The sequence below is a fragment of the Vidua macroura genome, chromosome 3 (genome assembly GCF_024509145.1).
Source record: "Vidua macroura isolate BioBank_ID:100142 chromosome 3, ASM2450914v1, whole genome shotgun sequence".
NCBI lineage: Eukaryota > Metazoa > Chordata > Aves > Passeriformes > Viduidae > Vidua > Vidua macroura.
The window spans coordinates 96,612,832-96,639,750 of NC_071573.1; the positions used below are offsets into that span (position 1 = coordinate 96,612,832).

General features: G+C 36.2%; 1 protein-coding gene across 1 annotated transcript in view; it reads right to left on the reverse strand.

The window, feature by feature from the left end:
- The window catches only part of MYT1L (myelin transcription factor 1 like), a 220,952-nt gene that overhangs the window by 121,384 nt on the left and 72,649 nt on the right, over positions 1 to 26,919 (reverse strand). Inside the window, exons 2-4 of the mRNA XM_053973564.1 lie at positions 9,842 to 9,896; positions 9,626 to 9,659; positions 9,260 to 9,322 (exon numbers count right to left, since the gene is read on the reverse strand). Of these exons, the coding sequence (XP_053829539.1) occupies positions 9,260 to 9,322; positions 9,626 to 9,659; positions 9,842 to 9,896 (152 nt within the window). The remainder of the gene's footprint in view (positions 1 to 9,259; positions 9,323 to 9,625; positions 9,660 to 9,841; positions 9,897 to 26,919) is intronic.

Here is a 26,919-nt window from a genome sequence, read left to right on the forward strand (position 1 = left end):
TATTTGGGCAAGCCTAATGTTTAAAGTACAGTTCTACTGTGACTTCAATGTTGGACACAAAACAAGAGAGCACTGATGAGAGTCCACTCTTTGGACTTAAGGCAGACTCTGAATGAATGCCAGCTTTTAGCTCTAGCCTTTTTTTCTGAACGCCCACTCCCCATTCATCAAGTACAGGTAAGATTTCCTCCTGGAGACATTAAGAAGGTGAAAAACAGCAGCAGGTGTATATCTTTGGTGAATTTCTTCCACAAGAATCAGCTGAATAGAAAGCATTCATCCACTACTTGCGCATCCAATTCAACGGCCTGCTCACTACTTTAAATAAAAAATGTGATGGTAGAGAAATCTGCTCCAGGCCCAGGGAACTGAGGTCAAAAAGCCTTTTTTTAAAATTACTGTTTTTGTTATTTAAAGTAAATCATGTCCTGTACTATCTCAGTATATTTTATAGTATTTTCAATTTCATCATAATTCATGGATTTGAGACACAGTCCTAATTTCCATCACAGGAATATTTTCTCTTAGGCATTAAAACCCTTCTACACTCTTCCATGGATCCTCACAGCATGATACTACTAGTTCTTGCAAATAATGAAAGGACATTAGATTCTGCAATCCCTCTGCATGTCACCAGTAAGCTTTAGGATTTTCTTGGGAAGGTGATTCAGGCGAATAGCCAGAAAACCAACTTTGTAGGTCCAGTCACCTGGCTGAAGTTGTCACTGTTTACAGAGTCCTAGGCTGTAGAGTGCTGAGGATGTCTTCAGGAGCTATCTATCCCCTGGGCACTTTTAATTCTGTGGATGCATTTATTTAGATTTATTATTGCCATCAAAGACACTCAGGACTACGTCTCCTTTCCCTGTCCTGAGCTGACACCACTAGAAGCAGTACTTCATATCAACCACTAATAAGAAGTGATGTCTTTGAAAGGGCTGTCTCAACTTATTGAAAAACCTCAGCAGTAGTCTTTAAAGACACATCATGGCATATTTTTAGGCCTCCTTCATATTTGAGTTGGTTTCTTATGTTCTTCATATTATTTTTCTAGCTCAGGTAATACCTGAGCTGCTTGGTTGGATAAAATGTGAATATTTGAAAGAAAAGAGAGCTATAATTTTATCTCTTTATTACATATATGATTTCTCCTGCCTCCTTTTTGATGATTCTAGAAGAGTTCAGAACATTTTCACTGAGATGGAGAAAAAAGAGCAGGGCAACACTGTTCTGACAGCATGGGTGCAACCTACAAATAGAACTTTCTCAAAGCCATGTGTTAGTTGTGTTTCTGTGGACACTGGAGCAAGGAATAAGATGGGGTTCCCTGTCCATCCAGCTGCCAGTATTCACCAGTAAATTCTCCTGTCTCTAAAGCTCAGACTTAGGATGCACCAATGCACAGGCCATTTTTCCACACACAGTAGCTATGGCTGCTGCTCAGAACTGCTGGAAGGACTATGTAGGCAGATCCTAACAGATAGTACCCTAAAGTCAGTGCAATGCCTTGCTTATGGCTTTTCTGGTTTAGTCTTAAGGTTAAAAACTGTCACTGCATTTTCACTAAAATACTTATTAATAAAAAGATTTTCTTAAATACGTCCAGCTTTTCAAACTTCACACTCAATATTTTTACAGAAACACTGTAGAAATAATTGACAAATCATGACATCGGGAAACTAGACTAGATTTTAGACCAGATAGACTAGAATTTAGACTAGAATTTAGACTAGATTCTAAATATAAAATTGTCCTATCGTGACAAATCAGTTATTTTTGCTCTAGGATCCAGAAAAATGTTTTTGTCGAAAAAGCACTGAATTGTAAAGTTAGACTTTCTCTGACATCAATGATTATTCAACAGATCTGTATTTAAATATCATATAATCAGAGTCAGACTTTTGTCTTTTTACTACATTTGTAATAATCTCCCATACATACTTCCATCTTTACACCTCATGATGCCTAAAATTTGCTTGCTGTTTACAAATGGGGAAACACAGGTATAGTGAGATGAAATGTCTTGTCTACCACATGTGAATCAACTCTGTAGACACTCTTTTCCACAATGAAAAGCACAAGTTATTCAACCTCAAACGATTTATTTTTCTCCTAAGAGAACACAATGTACTCAGCAAACCTACCAGGCCAACCAAATAAATTTCCCATAGGCAAAGGGAAAATGTGTATAGCTACTTCCACGATCTTGTTGGGGAAATTATATCCCCAGTACTACTGGATGTTTTGTTCTTTTGTTTTGTTTTTTAATTTTCTTCCCAATACTTTCTGCATGGTCTTTATTCATTGTGTGGCTGACAGGGACATCTCCAGACAGATATGCCCACAGAAAACCCCATGGCTGCAAGTGGACTGCTGTATGAGAAATATGCTCAGCACCTTCCATTTGAAAGAAAAGGAGCGTATCATTTCAGCAACACACAAGCCAGGGCATCCACTGCAGAAAGCACATCCTAAATCTGCTGTCTGCTGCTCCTGCTGCACAGTTAGGTCAACACTCTCCATGCTCCTGCAACTGATTTACTTTCTTTCCCCTGCCTTTATAAGGCTACTACTCCTAGTACTTGCAGGCCCTGCAACTTGTTGCCACTGCAGTAACTACTCCCAATCCAGATGGTGTTAGGAGTAATTGAGCTGTGGTTCCTTTGTGTAGTCATCTCTACACAATAGCCACTAGCATGCAGAGCCTCACACCAATTGCTCGCTGCAATTGATAGTTGCTCGATGGTTTAGACCCAGCTTTGTACCTTTCTAATCATTAATCAACAATCAGACAAAGGATTTATTGCTGAATCCAGACAGCAGCCAATACAGACCTCTAATACATTATGGATTCTCTGTCAGCACAATTATTTATTGTTTGCAGTGTTCTGTTTGAAAATCCCTATGCTCTTGCACTTATTTATTTATTTACTTGCTTACTTACATCTCTTTAGCTGGATTTAACAAAGCAATGAAGCTTCATTATTAACATTTTTTAGAAACCCTAAATGGTGAATTACTTCATATAAAATGTATTTATAATATTATTCTTGGTATTTACCACAACTTACCAAGGTCTTTAGCAAATACGCTGCTAAAGAAAATGGAATTAAATTTCACAGACAGTGTTAGATATTTCCTCAGGTAAACAGTCAGTGAATCATTTTACCATTAAAAACACCATAATAAAGATTGACTGTCAGTTGAGAGATAAAGGAATACACATTTCTCTATACTTCCAGCATCCTGTGGGATTTTTCACAGTATCATGAAAGCAAGCAACAAGTAAGGACCCCACTGTTCCATGGTCAGGTTTTAGCACAAAAGCATCAGTGGACCTCTGGTTCTGCACAGCATGCAACCATGCCCTCCTATCAAATTAATGTTAAAATATGTATGTCCTAGCTTCTGATTTATAATATCTTTGACAAATAGTAAAAAGGACAGGCATGCCATAAAGTTTATGGATAAGGTGATGGCATGCACAATGATGTCTCATAAAGAATAAAGGGGGGAAAGTTATTTATTCTTGTGATTCAAGAACTAAAATACAGATAGACTGGCTGCGTGCACAGAATTTTTCATAAATATCCCACAGTGCACCCTGTTGTACAGCAGCCATACATTAATTAGAGCATTCAGCAGACACTGCAATGTGTTACACTCACCCAAGTGAATCTTCATTTTTCACATGCAGGGCCTTACTAATTAAAATCAGCTTTGCAATTAAATGTGGAAAATTGTGTTAAACTTTGAAGCGTAGTTTAGAAAAAATGTATTTATTTTTAGGGTATTTTATTTTGATGCAAATGAATTCTCCATCAAAGTGAGACCAGTAAAAGGAAGGTATGAGGATTTCTCTTTTTTGTATTATAGATGCTCCTCTCGGTTGCAAGTTGCAATGCTCCACTATCTCTCTGCCAGTACCTGGCCCTGTTCCAATGCTTTTAGTGAGTGCTATCTGTCAAGGCATGAATAATACAGCCCCTAGGCTGTCGGCAGAATCCAAATGAGGCATACATCAGGAAGCAAGCACTCGACTTTAGCTCCAGAACATGCTCCTGTGAAGACAGGCAATTATTCACCCACGGCTGCAGCCATGGCAATCAAACTGGTGGGTGAAAAGGTATACGAAATGAAAAAATTTGAATAAGAAATATGGCACAACAAGGCACAGAAATTCAATAATTTTCTAATAACAGAGAGATATTTGAGACTTTTAATTTCGAAGTTTCGGAGTCTGAATTATTTCACTCACTCTGTTAGAAAATGTAGACTAAAATACAGTTTATAGTGTCAAGGCAATACAGTGGTACTTGTTTGGTTCTTTCCTAATTAAAACAGCAATGCTAAACTCTAAGGTATTTATAAATTCAAATTTTTATATGAAGTGACAAATCTCATGCCTAAAAATTAAAAGATAGTCAAAATAATTCTATGTGTATAATGTAATAAACCAGAGACAGGCTAGTAAAGCAATAAAGAACTAGTAGTATCATGAAAGTTGGTGGAAAATTAAAATGCAGTGTATTCCATAAAGTTAGGGACAGTTCATACATTACAGTAATGCACATCATTTTATGATTCCTCTTTGGTTTTGAGACTAGCCTTTTTTTTTTTTTTTGCAAGACATTCTATCAGTAATTAATGAATTTTTTTACAAATAAAATATGACCTGAAGAAAAGGCATGAAATAAACATTTCATCTGCCAGGGAATTATATGCTGAATTCTTATTTTCAACAGTCAAATAGAAATTAATGCTACAGTAAAAGCTATATCAGTATTTTCATTTTAAATATGAAGGATTTATCATTTGGTCTTAACATTCTTCACTGAAATTTTATGCCATTTTTTTCAGACCACAATTGGTTTGCTTTAACTTCTATACAGTGGCTGTATCTGTTTTCAAATATACACTGTTGTATGCTCTAAAAGAATCCAGATGAATATACATAGTGCCATGCTACCACCTTAAGATTTTTTTAGGTCTCTTATTTGTTAGAATATTGTGTTAGAATAGATGTTATATGTAGAATATTATTTGTTAGGTTATTATATTAGAAACATGGCAGTTGGCAAGTGATGAATCCATTACAGAATCTAATTGCTTTTGTTACTTGAGAAAAAAAAAAGAAACTGTTTTGTTAAGAAGCTTTTAAATAAGCCACTGCATGCAATCAGTATTTTTTAATGGAATCTACTTGGGATTTTTATGATGTGTCTACATACCTACTTACATGGCAAATCATTGGCACCTATTTGGTATATGACATTGTTTTAGAAAGATTCTAAATGGAGAGCAACAAAGTAAAGGGCAATATTTCTGAAACCATCATTCACATCTGCTCAGTCAATAACACAGGCCAGTTTGCACTCAGTTACTCCACAGTAACAATGGGATTTGCACCTGCAGAATAGACCAGAAACTGGACTCACTTTTACACTTGTATTTGTATACACAGAATGTGATTCCTGTTGCCTCTGAAGTTGATTAATGAAACTGGCAAGGTTTCTTCTAATTGCAGTGAAAGAACACTTTAATCTATGCTTTTCTGCAGGTGTTAGTCAAAAGGCATCCTGAAAACACAGTTGTGGGAACACCCTCCTGGTCTGGTTAGAGTCACTGCTATATATTATGGATTATTCACAGCTGAAAGTATGCAAGGAGCTGGACCAAGCTTATTGTTTAAAGTTAATTCACAGTACTGAAGGTATAAAAGCAATGTTCATTGTTATGCTGCTGTGCACAGTGGGCCTGAACAGCTACCAAGGGACTAAAACAACCTGCATCAGAGGCATGGCCCAGGGAGGTGCTCTGGTTTTCACTCCTAAGTTTTGAATTCTTCTCTTGTCTTCACCACTATCTGAACATGCTTACGGCTTTATTATTATTATTATTATTATTATTATTATTATTATTATTATTATTATTACTATTATTTCTATCTTGCATTCAGATCTTTCACAACCTTTGTTTTCTTTTAGTTTTTCAGTTCAGTTGGCCTCAGGTGCTTTGAAACATAAACAACAGGTACTGAAGTTCTACCTTTGTAAACTCTAACCTTGAGGCATTGGCTCATGCTGTGTGCCATGGACAGCACTAGAGGGTCCATGATAGCTTCAGGTTTCCAGGTACTACTAAAACACACACAAAAAAAAAGAGTCTGCTTTAGTTAAGGCAGGCACACCATCCAACTTTGGGCACTTCTTGTTAGTGCCCAAACTGCGATGTTAATCCTTCCGACCTTTCCATGCAGTCACTGGACAGAGGTGCTTTCACCACATTAATTTTAGAGATCCCAGCATTCTGTCCTAAAGTGTCCTTTAGAGAAACTTGTCCATCTAAGCTGTCTATTAGCATGTCCAGCCAACAAGCTGACATCAGGTACTGAATTTCAGACCCAGGAGGAAGCTACCAACCAAATCATGCAAGGTTTTGTTTCCCTTCCAACTATGATTTGACAGAAAGAAAAACATCAAGGAGATGGAAATGATACAACAAGCTCTTACCACTGGTTACCCTACCTAGTTACAGTCTTGTGTTTTCATACACCTCAAAGGAAACATCACTGGCATGGAAAGTCTGCTTGTTCCTTTAATACCTTGAAGCTCTTTCATATTTAAAAATACCAACAAGGCAAAAAACCTACAATAAAATCCTCCTTTAAATTCTATCTAATATTTTATCAGCCAAACAACATTTCATCCCCTGAATCTATCTGAAAATGTGAAAGGATCTGTTCATTTCAGTTCAAGCTTAATGTACTATCTGGGGATGAGTTTTCACTGTCACAAAGATAGAATTACAATAATCACAAAAAAAAGGAAAAAAAAAAAAAAAAAAAAAAAAAAAAAAAACCCACCCAACTCCCCAAAAACCCCAAACCCCACCTGGAATTCCAGAGACTTCAAGACTTCAAGAAATTTTAGAAGAAAAAGAATTTTGGAGAGCTCTGACTACATCTAGTGGAAGCAAATGCATTTCATTCCTAATAATGAGCTGGTCTGATATTGTGAATGAAAAGGTCTTAACCTCATTAAAATGCTCTGTAGGTCTAAATGGAATTGAGTTAGGCATCAGCTGAGATATGCAATTCCCTGAACACATCAAATTTTTAAGACAGTCTGATTTCCTTGGAAGAAATGTTTGAGGGTCTTTCCCACCCATATAGCAAAATAGAAAAGGAGGAAAATTCCTTCAAATTCTTTCAAAAAAGTAAATTTAGTAGGTGTGGGTTGTGAATAAAAGTGCTTCTCTTCTAGAAAACAGAAATTTTAGATAAATGTACATTGTAAACCTCAACAAAGAACTCTGTGTTTTTACATTAAATAGGACATATATTGGTTAAATATATTTTGATTATTGGATTGGCAATCATGGTGACAAGAAAACATAAAAGCCCAACAAATTCTTTTGTAAAAAAAAAAAGATTTTTTGATGTATTTCCAATTTTTATTCTTATCGCATCTGCCCAAAATTTCATTTAATTAACAGCTCTGAGATTCAGTCTGTTCGTGTACTGACATACCAGAATCATGTCAAGAAAGCAAAATATGGAATTAACATCTCAAAACTGCATGTAATCTTTCCAAACCTCACATTTATTGCTTCCTCTTTCCCCAAAAGGGTGATCTTACACAAACAAAGACACCAACTCTAACACAAACTTAGAGCAATTCACAAGAAAAGTCAGAATTTTTCAATCTAAAGAGTTTCTTTCTGTATGTTTTTGATATCTGTATAGAAATTCCATGAAGTGTAAAGAAATGTATGTACCTATAATCTTGTACCTAGAAAGGCCATTATATCATATCACTTTACTGTTGACAGGTCATGAAATTTCTGAGGGAAAAGAAGGATTTAGTGCCATTCTTTAATTACTTGTGAGACTTGTGTTTCCATAACGAAAACAGACAAAAGAAAACCATGGTTTGAAATGAAAAGTCACAAGTGAATTTAAATATAATTATTTTGGATAGTTTTCCTAAATCAGTGTTCTAATCTAACCCAAGTCTTCAAATAGCAACAAAAATGTTACTGCTCTTATGAGTGAAGAAAAGATTAAGAAAATAAATGTGAATAATTATTTTATGGTTTATACAGTTTAACTGCAATTCAAAGTAATTCTAATATCACTGTTCTTGGTCTAATTTTGAAAGTGTTTTCTGGACTTGTCATTAAGCTTCATTCACTGATAAGAAAAAAGGAACATGAGTGGACTGAGTGGCACTGTTCAGTATCTTTTCCTATTTCAAATAAATGCCTTAACCCCTAATGTATAATTTCAATTTAATTCCTAGACCCCATATGCCCATTTCATGCAGTAATCAGATTTGGTGTGAAATATGTACTCCTATAAACACCACAAGTACTTTATAAGCTGAAAAATCAAGAATGGAAAAAAAACTCTGGCATTTCAGGATAATTTAACACTGGTTTGAACACTTCCTCAATTCAGAAAAGTGATGGCCTAAACATCAGCCATTTTATCTCCTACAATAGGCTGCTGTATGAAATATGTCAAATGAAATGCACAGCAATGAGAGAAAAATACATGTATTCTAGAGCTGTTAAATTTTAAAAATATTGCACAAAAAATTCATGGACAAATGATGCAGGAAAAGAATGGTGTTTAGATGGATGTACAACACTATTGAACACTGACCTTGCAGACACAGAACTGTAAAGATTGAGGTCTACATTAATTTGAAGCACATGCAGCATGTGTAACATATGCTACCTTGTATACTATTAACCATAAACAGCTGGAAATTTTTTTTTAAAGGAGATGTCTCCACATTTCATAGTCTAGAAACTGAAGTAAAGGTAATTATAATACAGTACAACATTTGACCTCTGAAGTCTTATTATCGTTGATTTGCCTTAAGCTTTGACCTTTGAGCCTAACCTGATCATTGAACTTAAAATTGCTCAGAAACTCTTTCTCATTCAGCTATGAAACACATTAAATAACATGAACACGAGCGCCAACAGGTAAGTGCGACCAAATCTTAATTTGCAACATATAAGCAAGAGAACTGTATGCAAAAATTGAGAGAAGATTGACAATGAGAGCAAGTCTCCTCAGCAAATATGTGAGTTAAATTTTGTGACATTCAGAAAGAAAAAATAACCCTAAGTGGCTTCTAGAATATGTAACTGCTAATTTTTATCATTGTTTGGTTTATCAAGGTCATGCCAGATAACTTGTTTACCAAATCTCTTCACTAAATTATGAAAAATATACAGATATTACCTTCTGTGTCTTGCATATTTGCCACTAACATGACCACTGCCATCACAGCCAGGCGTGGGACAGCTGCAAAAGAGAAAATTAATTATATAGGTGTTGGTGTGCTGCAGAAAGATTATGCTAAAAGCAGGCAGGCAGTAGGTATTACAGAGATGGAGGGCAACCAAGACAGAAAGAGAAATCAAATAACTGAAGGGGAAAAAAAAAAGAAGGGATGCTTTTTATTAGCAAGTCTCGAGGGAATTAATTTCATCAGTGCAGCAGGGCATGAGCAAACCACCAATGAACTTGAAAGTGCATTATACCCATTAAAAGGCATGAATTTTCTAAATTGCTAATGGGGATACATTTTACACTCAGAGCACTAACCTGAACAGCTCTTGTATGGCTGGTTCCACGGGAACTGCAGAGAGATGGAAAACATATAAAAATTTATCATCTATTACAAGTACCCCTCTTCTACAGAAAATTACCAGAAAGGTTGTGTAAAAGCAAGGGTCAGAATGAATTGTGCAAAGAGATTCTGGAGGATGAAGGTCACCCTGAGCCGGGGCCTTGAGTGATTTAGTGAAGCAAGAGACATACCTCGAACACCTTTGGAGCGTGTGCGATGGCGCTTCTCGTCTGCATCCACCTCCATCTGGGAATAGATTAGCAGGCAGTCAATGTTCTTATCCTGCATGCACAGACTATCAATGCACAGACTGATACAGTCTCTCACACGATTTATTGACACTATTTTAATTCCATTTTATCCTGTAAGGGGAAGTTCTCCTTTCAAGGGATTTTTAGGATCTTTTTGTTTATGTAAAAACAAAAAAATGCAGTAATTTCTGCTTTAAACAGTCAGTTTCTGTGCCCTGCTGTCATAGCAAATGGTGTGCAACTAAGTGCTGTTTCCTCTTTTCAAGGGGATATTTCTGACATAAACCCTTCATTACTCCCATATATTCCAAAACAATGATTCAATAGATTTCTATACAATTTAAAACTAAAGTCAAGGGGTCACACATCACAGGTTGTTTTCTAAGCAAACCCTTTACAGTGGGAAAGAGAGGAAGGACTAATGACTGAAAAGGAAATGAAGATTCACCATTAGACCTTCAAATATTTCATGTTATTTAATATGGCATTACAAACTTTGCCAGCATGTTTCATTGTTTAGTTGTGTTTTTTAAGTTTCAGGAATGGGTTACTTGCTACATGACTAGATCTTTATCTTCATTTTACAAACATAAATAGCTTCCCAATCCAGTGTAGCTTTCTGTGCAGTAATAAATACATAGAAATCTAACATGTTTACCATACAGGGGCAAGGCTGCAGATTAGATCTTTGAAAGTATCACCATCACTGGCCTATAGTAATTAATGTAGGGACACATAGTTTCTTCTGATTTTACATGCACAACTGTCACCAGATTTTAAAAGGTAAACTAAATAGGCTAGCTAGAGCTCAGGATTTTGTTCAACAGAAGCAAATTGCACTGAACTATGTTGAGAGACTGAGTCAGGGAAAATATATGCAGCATCTGTATCACCAGCTCCTTTGGCTGTAGAAGAACAAGATGGCAAGATGGATCTACAGTGCTTCATACATAGTGATGATACTGTAAAGGTCAGGAAGCACAGAAATAGACCATGGAGCTCTAGTTCCCCCAGGGGAAAAAAATCAATCACCCCCTTTATAGCAATATCCTTGGATTGGAATCTGGTAAGAATGTCATATATCTCATGAAAAACATGGAAAAGGCTACAAGTGACTCGCAGCTAACCCTTTAATCACCTAACTTTCTTTGGTCAGTACCTTAACACAAACAATTTGGTAAGTAACTAGGAAAGAAGAAATCAAGGAGTCTTTTTAAAGAGCTCCCTCAACATGTAACAGCAGGAGGAAAGAATCACCTCAACAAAATTTGTAGGTAACAGGGATTTGTTAAAAGAAAGTGTCAATCTCACAAGATTCTGTACTATTGACGTAGTTTTGTTTCTCAGCAATCATCATCTAATTCCTGGTAGAGTGCTATATTCCACACTAAAGGGATAATTTAAAATAGACTGATATTATGAAAGCTAATGGAGCACTAGCCACTTTTAGGGGGCTTCAGGTCAGTCTTCTGCATAACTTTGAGTGGGTTTAATTTTAAAATTAAGGATTTCATTTTCATATTAATTTAATATTTAGCTGAGTGCAGATACATTTGGAGTATAAGCTTCTGTCTTCATCAACCAATCATGCTATCTGAGATCCCACAAGGTATTCCATCAAATCCTCAACTGCCAGTCCAGAAAATTATGGAACGGTACAGACCAATCCTTTGTTGTATCTACCAACCCTGTGCAAAAGTTTCAGGTATCCTCTTGCATCAGAAATGGCACTAACTGCCCATGCTTAGACAACTGAATTTACCCCTAGGTTAACACAGCCACGGGAGCTTGAGGACCAACTCCTCTGATCAGCTACTTCAGGCTGGACAAAATCAGTCTCTAGGCACCTCTGTCTCTATGGTCTAGCTCTCCATCAACTATTGCACAAGACACTTGGCATGCCTGTAGATATCTCCTACAGGCACCTAAACTAAATCTTAAACTTTAACCCACACACAGTATCTATCTTACACCTTGAGTTTACGTCCTAGCCAGTTTCTTAGCTCCAATGACTTGAGAGGCATTTGAAGTTCTTTAAGCTGCCATATCAAAGCATATAACAGCATCTCTGGAATATAAAAATTACTTACTAGATGATGATATTCATTTCCTTTTGCTAATAAGAAAACAGTGCTCTGGATTATTCTATAACTCTCAAATGTGTAATGACTTGACAGGAGACCAGAAGTGAAGTTACTTGATCTCTAGACTAGTATGCTTTTAAAATGTTTGAAAAACATTATCTAGCCTCATTTGCCAATACTGAAAAACCTGCTGAAAGAACTATTATGATCTTAACCTGGAAATGCTGCCCCAGTTATTATGATAGTCTGTGTAAATTTATAAGGGACAAACTACAAAACAGATTTATCTGTCTTTCTAAACCAAAGTAAACACTTCAAAAACACTGAGGGTAGTATAGTACACTTTTAACTATATTGACAATCACAGAAGAAATCACTAAGCTGGAAAAGCCCCTGTAAGATCCACAATCTATATCCAGAAGCAGGTCAAAGAAATAAAAACATTATAAAAGCTGCTGGCACACAATGCAATTTTAAATTTTGTTGTGTATGCTACCTAGTTTGCTGCTTCTCCAGAAAAGCACAAATTCACTTGCCATTGTCCGTGACCTAGATGCCTTCTCATATATGCCAGTGTGAATTTTGGATGTTCTAGGACACATCAAATGATGATAGATGCCTACATTTAGTCAATGGAATTTTGCTTTACCTCAATATTTATATGCTTGCTCACAGATCTTTGTCAGTCATGTCAGAACTTCAGCCTTCATTCCTCCGTGAATTACATGTTGGATGCTGGGAGTAACCAACTTCCTGAAATTCTAGCAAGACTTGCACTGGTTCTGCAGAAGTACAGTCATCTGGCAGCTTACTATTTCAGTCCTCAGTGGCACCCCTGAAACTTCCATGGCCAGGAACAGAATTCTGCTACTGAGACCATCAATCTCACACAAACATGGACTTCCTCACCACTTTCACAGGCAGAAAAAGGAAATGCGGACCTTGGTCTCACAAGGAGCTCACCTTAGTAGTTGTACTTTATTCATGACCTCTAAATTACAGCTCTGCAGCTCAGCTGTTACTTAGCCTCTGTTCCAGAAAAGAACTTGTAGACATGGAGGACAGGCTGGCTAGAGTTAGCCTTAGCCTGGCATCTAGTATTACATATTAAAGCAAAGAGAAAGGCATCAGGAGCAGGAAGAGAAGAAAATTTTAACCTTTCTTCAAAGAGAAGCTCTAAAAATGAAAACAGAAAGGTCTAAGCTGATTAATGTGGAGTACCTCTCCTACAAGAAAAAGCTGAAAGAATTTGGTTTGCTAAGCCTGGAGAAGAGAAGGCTTCAAGGTGACCTAATTGTGGCCTTCCAGTACCTGAATGGAGCCAACAAGAAAGATGGAGAGGGACGTTTTACAAAGGGTATGTAGTGATAGACTGAAGGAGAATGGTTTCAACCTCAGCATAGCTTTAGACTGGGTATCAGGAAGATATTCCATGAAGGTGGTGAGACACTGGGAGGAAAGGCTGTCCAGAGAAGTTGTGTATGCCCATTCCCATCAGTGTTTAAGGCCAGCTTGGACGGAGCTCTGAGCAATGTGGTCTAGTGGAATATTCCCTGCAAAATCAGGGGGATTGGAACTAGATGATCTTTAAGGTCCCCTTCAACCCAGGCCATTCTGTGACTCTATGACTGTCAATTCCCAGAAGGAAAAGATAAAAGAGGTCTAGGCAGAAATTAACTCTGTAAATTAGAATTTAAAAGAACCAAATTATTGGATATGCCTTACTTAGGACAATGGGCAGGGAGAGGTAGATTTAGGAACTCTGTACCACCATTATATGCATTCGTGTTACTGAAGATTTAGAGAAACAAGACATGAATAGTTATAGTGCTCTCACAAATAAATCACAAGATGCTATACTACATACAAATTTTCTGAGTAAAACCAAAAAAAATGTCTGTATGGTCACCTGTATGCAGGCAATAAGACTTGTTACATCCCACTGTACAGAATCTTATACCAGTAACTACTGCACACACACACAAACACAGGGTGTTTTTAAATTGTCAGTATTTGAAAGCTGGAAATAATAATGAGACAAACTAAGAAGAAGACAATCTTATAAAATTATCACAATTAGGAGCAGGTGAAAGTATTTCATTAAATGTTAAAAATAGAAAAGGTACATAGTCATAAAAGAAGAATTCTTTAATAAAAGAGATTTGATGATTATTATTATTTGAAAATGTAGTAACAGTAATCAACAAGCATTTTTTTAAAGGGATATTTGTCACTATTTGTCATTTTAAAATCAAAGTCTCAGACAACATTTACCCCCCAAAATAAACATAGGCTAATAAGTCTTCAATACATTGCTGTTACTTGGGGAATGAGGGAGAACTGAAAAAAAAAATCTAAAAAATTTTACTTGTAACTTTTAAGATTAACCTTTATTAATTGTTATGGGGATGGTGTGGCTTACTAGGTTAATATTCCTGATGCTGACCCTTAGTAATGTCATACAAAAGCAATATGGGATACAAGATGATGACATAATTAGCAGCAGTCAACACTTCCCTCATGGAAAATCTGTAATCAAAAACACTTGATACTACTCTTTGAGGATACTCTAGAAGTTGTCAGTAAAGGTAGCTATGTCAGGATATCATATCCTTAGACACCTTTGAAACATTTTGCTTTCTGTTACTGAGCATTCAGACAATAAAATAAATGCTTCATAAAATCAGCATATTTATCACAGTTAGCAAATATTTCTCCAGAAAGAAATAATTCTGTATTAAAATATTTTTCCAGAAAAATTATTTTTATAAAAGTTATTTTTATACAAAACTAATTATAAAAATGAAAAAAAATATATACTTAACAAGATCCTTTCTAATATAATCCCACAGGCATACATTTACCCCTACAATAGTATCTTCACCAGTACTCTGGAAGATTATACGCTACTGAAATATGCAGATAATAGAGGAATTAACAGAATGATAAACTATGCTGGGGACAGGCCAACTACATACACTGGTCTGCGTCATTTGGCAGATTTGATCCATCTGAAGAACATGGTTCCAGACTCTTGTATGTACGAACAACACTTGTGGACCATGCTTGACAGAGAGAAGATCACAATCTGCCAGTCAGTAACAGCAAAGTGCATCTGGACAACCAGATGAGCAAAACCAACTTCTGCACTGCTGCAGCTGAAGAGCAGGATGTGATCTGTAGCTGCACAACCTTTAAGGCTGCATTAATTTTCCAGAAAAAAACACTGAATTATTCAGATACGGTCACTAATGTCTAAGAACAGAGAGCAAGTTTTCAACAGGACCTTATCTGTTGGCTTGCTGGATACCCTGTTGGAGTCTTCAGGTTTTTAAAGTATTCAAAGCTTTGAGTCTCACCATAGAGCTACCTGAGCTCCGAAAAGTTTTGTAACCAGCATCCTCTCCCTGTCTCTAGCTACAGTCACATATCTACCATATGGACTTTCTCAGGGCTGCCAGCTGTAAATGATCAAGAGACGTGGCCTCCTTTCCAGGACAAATTGCGATTTTTGCTCTTCCCTTGAGGGCAAGTACTCCTGAAAATTATTCTTACAGTTAAAATTCTGAAGGTATCTGTATTTCTAGCTAGAGGCATGGTGACTGCAAGGTTCAGTCCCAAGTTCTAAATTTCCAAGTCAGCCAACACTTCCTTAGTGAATTATTATGGTTTCTCTCTAGCCATTATGTAACAGAAGTCTAGAAAGCTACAAAAGAGCTAAGGGCCTTAGATCTGGCCTTCCAAAATTCATCTTTCTTAAATTTTTTTTCTTACTTTTATTTCTTCACATCCAAAAACTGGATTCTCAAACACTCAAAAGATGTCCAGTGTTTACTGAGGTAAAGCATTCACTGTCTATACTGTAGAAAGTTCTGGGCTCCTCAGGATGAGATGGACATGGAGCTCCTGGAGAGTGTCCAGGGGAAGGCAACAAAAATGATTAAGGGACTGGAGTATCTCTCTTACACAGGGAGGCTGAGGGAGCTGGGCCTGTTGTGTCTCAAGAAGAGATGACTGAGAGGGGACCTCATCAATGTCTGTCAGTGTCTGAAGGGAGGGTGTCAGAGGATGTTTCCAGGCTCTTCTTGATGGTGCCCAGCAATAGGACAAGAGGCAATGGGTAGAAACTAATGAACAGGAAGCTCCACCTGAACATGAGGAAGAACTTCTTTGCTGTGTGGGTGACTGAGAACCGGAACAGATTGCCCAGAGAGGCTGTGGAGTGTCCCTCACTGAAGATATTCAAGAACCATCTGGACACAATCCTGTGCCATGTGCTCTAGGGTGACCCTGGTTAAGCATGGAAGTTGGACCATATGCCCCACTGTGGTCCCTTCCAACTTGACTCATTCTGTGATTCTCTGCATGATCATCTGTGACCTCAAAAATATATGGAAATGACCGTTAAATACTAGAATTATTGCATAATTGTTATGGTCAATCAAGAATGTTGCTTAAATTGTTAGAAATCTTGCTTTTCCCTAATCAGTAATATTACACATACTCATAATATGATAAAAATAAAATGTTTGGAGAAGAATATTATGACTTCCTGAAAACGTAATGAGTTTATTACATTAAAAGATTGCAATTTAAAATTTATCTCCATGTTACTCAAGTTACTCAGTAGAGGCAGATTTTCATCCCCTATGATGCAAGATGCAAATTTCTGCAGGTAAGATTTATTATTTTAATAGCCAAAGTTTTCTAAGTGTCTCTTTTTATAACTTAAAGAAAATTATATTTCTTCTGTGTGAAAGTCAAATTAAAGGATTCAAAAAATTGTTTTTTTTAACCTAGTGTCTCAAGGAACAAAACAAAATATGTCAAATGCATATCCACCATTTAAAATGCCCCTACATCTAGAATCAAAAAATATGACCTGGAAATTATGAATAGTTTATGTAAGCAGTGTATCCCATACTACATAAGTATTCTGTGCAGTCTTCCTAAAAAAACTGCAAACTGACCTTCTGTTGCTCTGCTCAGAAAATAATAGGCAAATCCAAATTGTAACATAACTTCTTTTCAAGCATGTCTTTATATTCCAAAATAAATTAATTTCTCAATTATGACTCCTGGTAATCTGAATATGTTTTTATAAACTGGATATGTTTTGTGAGACATTGTTTAACCTATCTGGTAAATGGGACATTTATCAATTATTTCAATGTGCCCCAAATATCTCTGTTGTGAAACACTATCTGCTTCAGCAGGTCTTCCTCTCCCCTAAGCAGACCAAATGTGAATCAATAACAATATTTGAACCTTAATTTATGCCTTACTGATCATAGTTTTGTAAATTAATTGCATTCTAGGATAAAATGTGTGTACTTGTGGATGAAGGGAGAGTAGTTGATGGCATTCAGCTCAATTTTAACAAGGCTTTTGACAGAGTATTCTTGTGTCTATTATGACTATATTACATAGTCAGTATTGCATACGACACTATTTGCATAGTCAGTTCTTTAAAATTAGTTCTTAATCTTTCAATCATCTTAATTAAATATCATCTATTACTGTTATTAACAGAGTACAGTAAAATTCAAGATCTTGATTTTGACAGAAACCTGTCTGACTCTCCCAAAAACATTTAAGGTACTTGTTTCTTATTTTAAGATCTACAAGACAAAAGAGACACAAAGTTACTCTAAGCAGCTACTGGAGTGTTTAAGGAAAAGTTAAGGCAGAATGGAAAACCAATTTCCTCTCCTTTCAGACTCTTTCCCCCACAAAACCAGGTGCATTCAGATGGACATCTGAAATTTAGTTCAAATATTTTAGAGCACCTTTTTCAGGAAAAGGCAAACTTTACAAAAGAATTACTGTATTTGAATCTTCCCCTTAGGAAAATACCAGCATACAACCAGAGCAGAGTTCCAGGGAGAACTCTGCTAAGATAAAAGTTACAAGATGAGGGTACGTAATACAAAGCGAACAAATACGCACATGGGCAAATTAATGACTAGAATATAAATTAATCTTTTGCTCTCTTCCATTTGTGATGAAGACAAAGCTTTTATTAATATCAAGGAGAGTCCTTCTTGCAGAATAATAGAGAATATATCCTCAGGACTTGTTCTGAAATTTTCAGTACGAGTCATTCTCCTACTGTAATGCACACAGGGAATCCAATCCCTTCATTTTCAGATGAACAGTGCAGGCTGCAGTCAAATCTGTAAACACAGGCCAGAATAAGCAGAATTCTGGTTAAACTCACAAGTTCCTCATATATGACCTTTTTTTTTTGGGGGGGGGGTGTGGTTGTTTTTTTGTTTTTTTGTTTTTTGTTTTTTTTTTTGTTTTTTTTTTTGTTTTTTTTTTTGTTTTTTTTGTTGTTTTTGGTTTTTTTGTGTTTTTTTGTTTGTTTGTTTGTTTTGGTTTTTTTGGTTTGTTTTTTTTTTTGTGTGTGTGGGGAAATACATTTGGGGTTCAATAAGTAACCTGACAGGAAACAGAGAACCCTTTCAAGTATTTCTCACTGGCCTCAGATTAGAGTGAAGAAGACCCAAAGTGCACACAGATAATTTGAGTATCTTTGTCTTTTTACCTCCTTTTACCTTAGATATGAGGTATGAGAAAGTAGTATGGAATAAAAGGGTAAGAAGAAATAGCAGTGGATCTTTAGCACTTTAGGAGCAGATACCCACTCATCAGTCTGGCTCCATAAAGATACTTTGGATATGCTCAGGGAATAGGCTTTGGGACATGAACCAGAATTTCCATTGGGAAAAAGACATCCAGAATATGTCCATACAGTTAAGCAACTCAAATTGCACCATCCTTTAACCAGTCATTGATGGTGTTCCTATGCCAGGCCACTTGACCTGTGAAGGGTCAGGGTGGTGAATGTCAGCGTATGCTGACAGGACCTTCCAATACTGAAGTCTCAGGTGCTTTATGCCATGCTCATTCCCCCCGCTATTTATAAGCATTTCTGACTGAAAAATACTTATGTATTTTTCACAAGAAGAAAAAAGAACTGTCTTAAATGTTTTCAAATTCCTGTTACAACTCATTTTTTGGTTATACAGATAGGCTTAAACAAGAATTCACATTTCCTTGCATTAGATGCAGACATTGAAAGAAAGCAGTCTCTGATTCAAAGGCCTCCTAATAAGGAATTAAATATAACAGAAGGAAAAATAGGCCTACATATTTCTCCAGCAGTCAGCAAAGCACTCAGAATCAGCACAGATTAAAGCTGAATGTTAAATTTATAGTAAGAATCAAATAAAAATGGAGAGAAATAATTTCTTCTTAAAAGAACTTTAATTTCCTTGTCATGAATAGAAGAAGTATATTTCTATTAGAAGATGCTACTTTCAAGTGGGGGTGATAAGCAACTTAAACCTTTAGTAACTCCATAAAATGAGATTTCTTGAAGATTATTTTCTGTATTGTTGGTTATTCTGAACGAAATTTGCACCAAATTCACTGAATTTATTCTAGAAATTCTAGCATGAAGTTACATCCATAAAAATCAAGACATTATAGTATTTTTTATCCAAAAGTCTTAGTTGCATTTGGAATGATATAAAAGATGTGGCTTCTTGCTCCTTCTGTCTGGATGGGTGTGTGGTTGTGTGCATATGTTTGTGTTCACATGAGTTCTCTGAGTGTCCCTCTAGAATCTGTGTGGGCAGCTATGCAAGCATGTATTTATGTATATGCACACGTAGTGCTTTGTGTGCTTGCTGTAAATGAATCTTCAGCCTTGCTCCTGGTGGAACTCAGGGACAGGGATCAGCAGCAGCCTTGCTTCTCTTCAGGTTGTTGAATCTGGCATGATTTGTTTTCCTCTAAAATCCTGTTCCCGAACACAATGTGTTCGAAAATGACAGATATAAGGCATAAGAAAGGTTATTTTTCTAATTCTAAATTTGAAATGTGGCAATTTGTTATATTTTGTATGACAACAAAGACAGAAAAATAATTTAGCTGATGGCAGACCTAGATTTTTCACAGTATTATGGAAGAAAATTGTAAGAACACTGCTTTAAAAGAAAAAAATGAAATAAAATATTTAATTTTTAGAAAACAGGAAGCCAATAAGACTTACTAAAATACAGAGAGTTAGATTTCACAGACATGGTGGTCACAAGTAACACAAAATGTTCTACACTTCCACTTCTAGGCTTAAAACCCACTAGGTTAGGGAAGGCACGCAAGGCAGGTTACAGTCTCTATAGAACAGTGTGCTTCAGCCCTTGGCCCACGTGTGTGCCTTGCTCTTGCACACACTGTTCATGTGCAAGCCCTGAGGTATAATGTGCTCCAAAAGACAGGTTTACATTTAACTCCTAGGATTTAACATAAAGCCTAATTTCATGGAAGCCTATGTTCTGGACAAGCACCAAAACTGAGAAACACCTTCACTTAATATACATCTTAAAAGTATATACAATGGTCTTTTGGGCACAGCAACCTAATGAAGGTTTCCTTATTTCTATTTTATATTTCTAATATTTTTGCACCTATGTTTATTGAAGCACCAATTTTATTAGCTGAAAGTACCTACCAAGGAAGGGCTGTAGGAGTCTTTTCTGTAACTCTCAATCAATGTATTTGCACTACACATCTTTGAATTTTCATTAAAATCCTAAGAGACTAAAGAACAAGCCAAATATGGGGCCTGCACCAATACTGAGGAGTATGCAGTGTACTACCTATCACCATATGCAGAACACAGACCACAAAAAGCCAAAGTACATTTGCTGAAATTCAGGTCAAAGTGGTCGTAACTCTTTAGAGTTTTAGCTTTATCTTTGAATGTCCTAATGACTGTAATCACGATCATGCTGTGTTTCAACCTCTTTGTTGCTTTGAATCACCCACATTTAGGTCAGGCCTAAAGGCCCTCTGATGGGGAACAACCTCCCAGAGCTGTGCCTGGCAAACTGCTTGGAAAAAAGCACACAGCTCTGCTGAAAGATAAAATCACTGACTTGTTCCCACAGTTCAGCCAGAAGCAGAGTTGTAAGAGTTACAGCTCTTAAAAGCTGTAAACCAAAAGATCATTATGGAAAATAAGAGGGGAAAGGAAAGGCTTCAGCTTTCATACTTTGCTTAGCAAATTTCACTTCCAAATCTGCCAGAGGCTTACCCTGCCCTCCCTCAACGAGGGGTTTCTGAAGTGAAAATACAATGTTGGCATGTGCATCTTGTGAATTTTTTTCAAACTGGATCAGGTTTCACCTGCCCAAACTTACCTACGTTATCTAAGTCTGTAATGAACCAAGGAGACTGTTGGTTTATCTTTGACTTATTCACCCTTTAAATAAGGAATGTATAAAAATACATATTTTTCTGAATACAAGGAGAAAATAGAACAAGCAATTTAAACATATTTAGTACTGGCATACTGAGAAGCATACACAGATATTTTACTATATAAAATGCCCACAACAAGCTTTTATATAAGCCAGTCACTACATCCACAAACTGATATTAGTGAGTATAAGTATGCCACAACATACACATGGGGAATTTGTGTTCTTAAAAAATTAGGATAACAGATTTTAAAATCTCATTTCTGGTATCCCAAATTCAAAAATATATCACAACTAATGAACATGCTAAGGTTTGTTGATCCAGTATTGTTTCCAGTGTAGAAAACAGTAGTATTTTCACTGGCACTGAATCAGACTAACAATTATTGAAGACACCTATAACCATTTTTGAACAAAACAGACCAAAGCACCACATGTAATAAGCATTATTAAAAGGATGGAACTTGTGTTTAAGGTCTTGATTAAAGACAATTAAACATAAGCTAACTGTAGTGGATATGTACCATGCAAAAGACAAGTATTTCAGATACAGAAAAGGACATTTATTAATTATATCTTCTTTTTAATTCCAAAAGAAAACTATGTACGCCTTGCAGTTTAGTAAACTAACAGTGTGCACACTGAAAACAGGATAGTTTAAAAAAAAAACTTAGTCTGTTGAAATTAGCTAATTGCTGTCACTATTAAGTGAAGAGATTAGCATCCCTTCTTCCCCATTCACTGCTCCACAACAATGAAACCTCCTTTGTGGTTTTAGGTTTTGTCTAATCACAGCAATGGCAAGAATACTATTTCAGAACTCCATGGTATCAGAAGTGTTTGTTGTTATTAGTGTACAGGCCAATATGCTTTTCAAAGGGTATGTCATAAATGGCTTACAGCTATTAGAAGTGCAACAATTAACTGATAAATTAGTAAGACAGGCAAGCAAAATATCAATCATGGCCCTTCTAACATAATTAGCATAAATTACACAGGATCACAGATTATTGCAGTTTTTGCATAAAACAAGAGTACCTACTTCAGTTGTTCAATAAGTTGAATAGTTTTAACACTAAAACTATAAAACACAATACTCAAAACATAAAGAAGAGACCACAAGAATAATGAATATTAATTGGCAATTTTCTGCTTAAAACTTGTTTATAGCAATTTCTGGGGTAAAAGGAAAAAAAAGGGAAAAAACGAAAGAAGAAACACATCCCTAATGGACAGGATTTTGTAGCATAGTTTACTTTAAACCCCAGGTATCTTCCTAGGACAGAGATGACAATATGTGTAGTGATAACTAATGCACTGTGACCTAGTGGCCCATACAAGGCCTGAAAAAGTGCTACATTAAAGTAGGCCTGTTATTACCAGCACAGTTAGCAATTTGGATGATTGCATGAGTTTTAGAATGCAATTAAGCTGGCATAAAGAGTGCCCCTTTAACTCCTGGAATGGACAGCCAGAAAGTGATTTTATTTTAATTTATTAATATATGTTTATTATGTTTTTCAAATTTATTTCATTTCATGTTGTCACTGACATCAAAGCACCTGTAAATTCTATTATTATAAATATGGAATTTTTTTAAAGCAAATTGAAAAGCACATTTTTTCTTAACAAGGCACAAAAGAGATTTCCTGCTTCAGATTCTTATGTTGTCAGTACTGGTTTCAAGATCTAGAAAGAACTGTTGATAAATAATTCAAAGTGGTCAAACAAGACCAAATTGGTAGAACAATCCGTATTCTGCCCGCAGTTAAAACTTTGCTTTCTGACTTAAGTTAATTCAGTTATTCTAATAACAGTGAGGAAGAATCTGATTAAATCTGTTCATGTTTGTATGCTATGAGGATAAAAGAATGAAAACTAAGACTTTCAAAGTTACATCTCTGCATCCTTAATGTCAGTTTTGTGACATACTCTCTTATTATACCACCAGCCACACAGGACCAATGGTGCAAAGATTTTATCTCCTTGATTCATGTTGTAAAGATTGGAAACTGCATCATTAGGTTCTGTTTTGACAACTAGGTGAAAGGACTGAAGTGAATTCTGCATAAAAAGAGGTCCCTTTCATCCTTGAGTAACAGAGATAAACCTAAGAAGATTTATGGAAGTAAGTATGTGCATTATTTTACATACACGCTGAAAGAGTTGATCTGATGCAAGACAAAGACAATGTTGTAAAGTGCAGGTGCTTCCCCGCTTCTCAGGCTTCTTTTCTTCCCAAATTTCACATTAACATGAAATGTAGGATCTGAGGCAGCATTTCTGAGGAGACAATATACTTTTAATATAGTTATTACTCTGTCTGGGTGAGAGAATCTTTCTTGGCAAATGCAAAGAAAGCCATTTATGCAGAAAAAGCATTCTGGCTCCCAAAGACATTGAAACAGGACGTCCAAAGTTCTGCCTGTTCTTACCACCTATGGGAAAGGAACAGTGCCAGCAACAGGATGGGAATCTGTCTTTATAAAATTTGTAACAGCAAAAAGACTCAGTGCTTCTAATTATTGACATTTTTATAAAGTTTTGAAAACTTTTTGCATAAACCAATGGCTGGCATGTCTACAGAAGACCTTCAGAATAAAAAAAAAGATTAAAATTGTTTGAACATTTATCAAAATAATTAACACCATATATTATAAAGGTATAATGCAAGATCATTCCTCTGAACTGTACATCCTAAAGAGTTGATACATGATGCAATTATCACATACCATTATTATATTCACAGAAAACTGGAACTAAACTTGCATGCAAACTTAGATGTGGCAAAGAGATGTTCAAATGAAAGAGTTAAAATATCTGAAAATATGTCTCTACCCAATAAAATAAAAAGATAGATCACATCAGTGTGCTGAAAGTCATACATGCTTGCTCTGTACATTAAAACACACTGGCCTATTATGAAATATAATATGCAGATCCTTGAGCTCATGTCAGGTCCCACTGACATAAAAACTGAAACATATTTATCTGTTTATACTGTAAGTCTTCTGGGCAGGGCATATGTTTGTACAGCACTTGGCAAAATAAGGTTCTGGATTGTGATTGCAGTCCATATGCACTGTAACACCACAAGCAATACAACCAATGTGCATGTACACTCGTGTCCTCAAAGCCCAGCAGGAATACTTAGCCTAGCAACCCCCTAGCCCCAGCGAGTAAAGGTAGGGAATGCATACCCATTATGTACATTACTTGAAAACATCCAACTGTTCTCATGCAACAGAGAAGAAAGCCAAAAAAAAGCCAAACTCTAGATTAGAGCTTGAGCATGTCTGGGGTCCCCAAAACAAGTACATGGATCAGTTGAAGGAAATCCAGAAGAGGGCCATGAAGATGATCGGAGGACTGGAGAACCTCTCCTATGAAGAGGGGCTGAGAGAGCTGGGGCTGTTCAGCCTGGAGAAAAGGCAGCTCTAGGGAGACCTTAAAGCACCTTCCAGTGCCTAGAGGATTGAAATCTACAGTAAATATCTTTAGAACATTACATGAATTTCCACCACCAGCACTTCCATTCCCAACCTTCAGAAAGCATGTTTCAGCTTCCTCCAATGACTGCTTTTAGCACTATGAGATTTTAAATACCTAAATTTCTATTCCTCTGTTTTGCTTTCTGGCTATCAGCACTTTATGTTAAAGTATTCAAGCTTTTCTTTGCAACCAAAACACCTACAAGATTATTTTTTCAAATGGAAAATTACATTTATGTGCAATTGATGCTACAAATAGCATCATTCAGAAAATAATCTAATATTATTAACCACCATTTTCCTGAGAGGCTTTTTTCATGCTTAAGACACAGATGAAGAGCCTTCCTATAAAATCTCCAATCCCCTCTTTCAAAGTTCTCCAAAGCTGATCTACAATAGTATGGTTATGGAATTAGCTGACTACCTACAGTATGCAGTCACAAACCTTAAACTCCATCTAAGTCCTAGAACCTTGTGTTTGCTATTGCTGAGATGGCTCCTAGAGATGAAAACTAGGCAGTAGGAAATTAAAGGCGCAGGAGTTTAGATGTAGACTAAGATCTTTTTATTTAATCCATATTTTAGAAGTTTTTTCACACCCCATTATTTGAAATCACTGAGGACATCTACAGATAGTTTTTATAACAGCAGTTTTAGAGACTACTATCTCTGTTGTTCTTTCTTCTTTTTTGATTTCATGCATCACACCCTGTTGTGAATTGGAGCATAACCAATATGAAGGGGGAACTGTCTTTTAATCACAGTTGGTATCTCCAAATTAGATTTTCACATTAAGTCATAGTATTCCAGTTTCTGTGTCTCTGTGGCTGATAAAAATAGTAGCATGCCATAGTACAGATGATTTCAAAGTGCAGTCAGATATTCCTGCTATAACATAAAGGGAAGGAGTAAAAACTGGTAGTATAGGTTGCAGAAAGCCAAAGAATCAATTTCATATTTTACCTATAGTGGTTTTAGTGAGATTTGAAAAGCAATACAGAGAAAACACAGAGAAAGTAACATTCAGGATGGTTGCCCTAATCAAGCTTGTTTGTTGATCTGTGACTTCATGTTCATTTATTTTCTAAATTATTTTTCATCTTCCATTTTGTTCCCTCTTCTGGTTGTCTCTGAACTCACTCATAGAATTTGATGTGAACCAGCTGCTCAGGAGTAAAATGAAATGGTTAAATCTCTGACTTTTTGTGAAGGAGATACACATATTTTAGGTTATGTCACTAAAAAATATATTTAGTCCTATTCATGTATCTTTCATTGTCAATCTACTCAAGTTTTTGTTTGTTTTTGATTTAGAAAAGCCTTCAAAGTGACAGCCATTAGAATAACTGTGTGGGTAAGCTGGATAAGTCACTTACAGTTAGATACATTTCTTACAGACTTTAATACCTCTGTTTCTGAATGTGTTTTTGTCTGAGATGTGCGTGCATGTGTGTCTGTGTATGTATATGTACCAATGTATGCACATATACATACGTATTGAAGTATGCACTGATGTGCATGTGTGCCCATTCTATTAGTATTAAAAAACATGTATGTAAGAACGTGTGCTTGTAACACATTCCTTCATGAGGAAAATAAAACAGGTTTGAATAAGGAATAAATCTATAACTTAAACCCTTTTACAGGTTTTAGACTGGAAGCTCAGCCAGACCTACAACTACACTGGCACTCCCAGGCACAAGCTGCACATATTGTAACACAGCAATTGCTTCTGTGCTTTATTCCTCCAGCTTTTCAGGTTTCCATGGAAATGAGTGGGAATCCCAACACAAGGGAAAAATAACTAGGCTATCCAACTCACACCATGGTGCTGGATGTCTGAACAGCTAATACATGAGGCAGTCATCACAAGAACAAAAATACACAGGATACAATACTACACATAACACTGGAGTCAAAAAACAGCCACAACTGCACCTCAAAAGAGTACATGTAAACTACTGCTGTAGTTGATACAAAGAACTCTGCAAGAATAAGGTTTTATACAATTTTGAAGCTGCCCAGGATACAAATACAGGTACTGTATAATGTTCTGAAACTAATTAATTGAGCAAGTCATAGCTATTTAAAGCAGAGCCTGATTTTTCTACTATTGACTTCACTATACAGATGGTGAAATTAAAAAAAAAGGAAAAAAAGTGTGTTTTTAA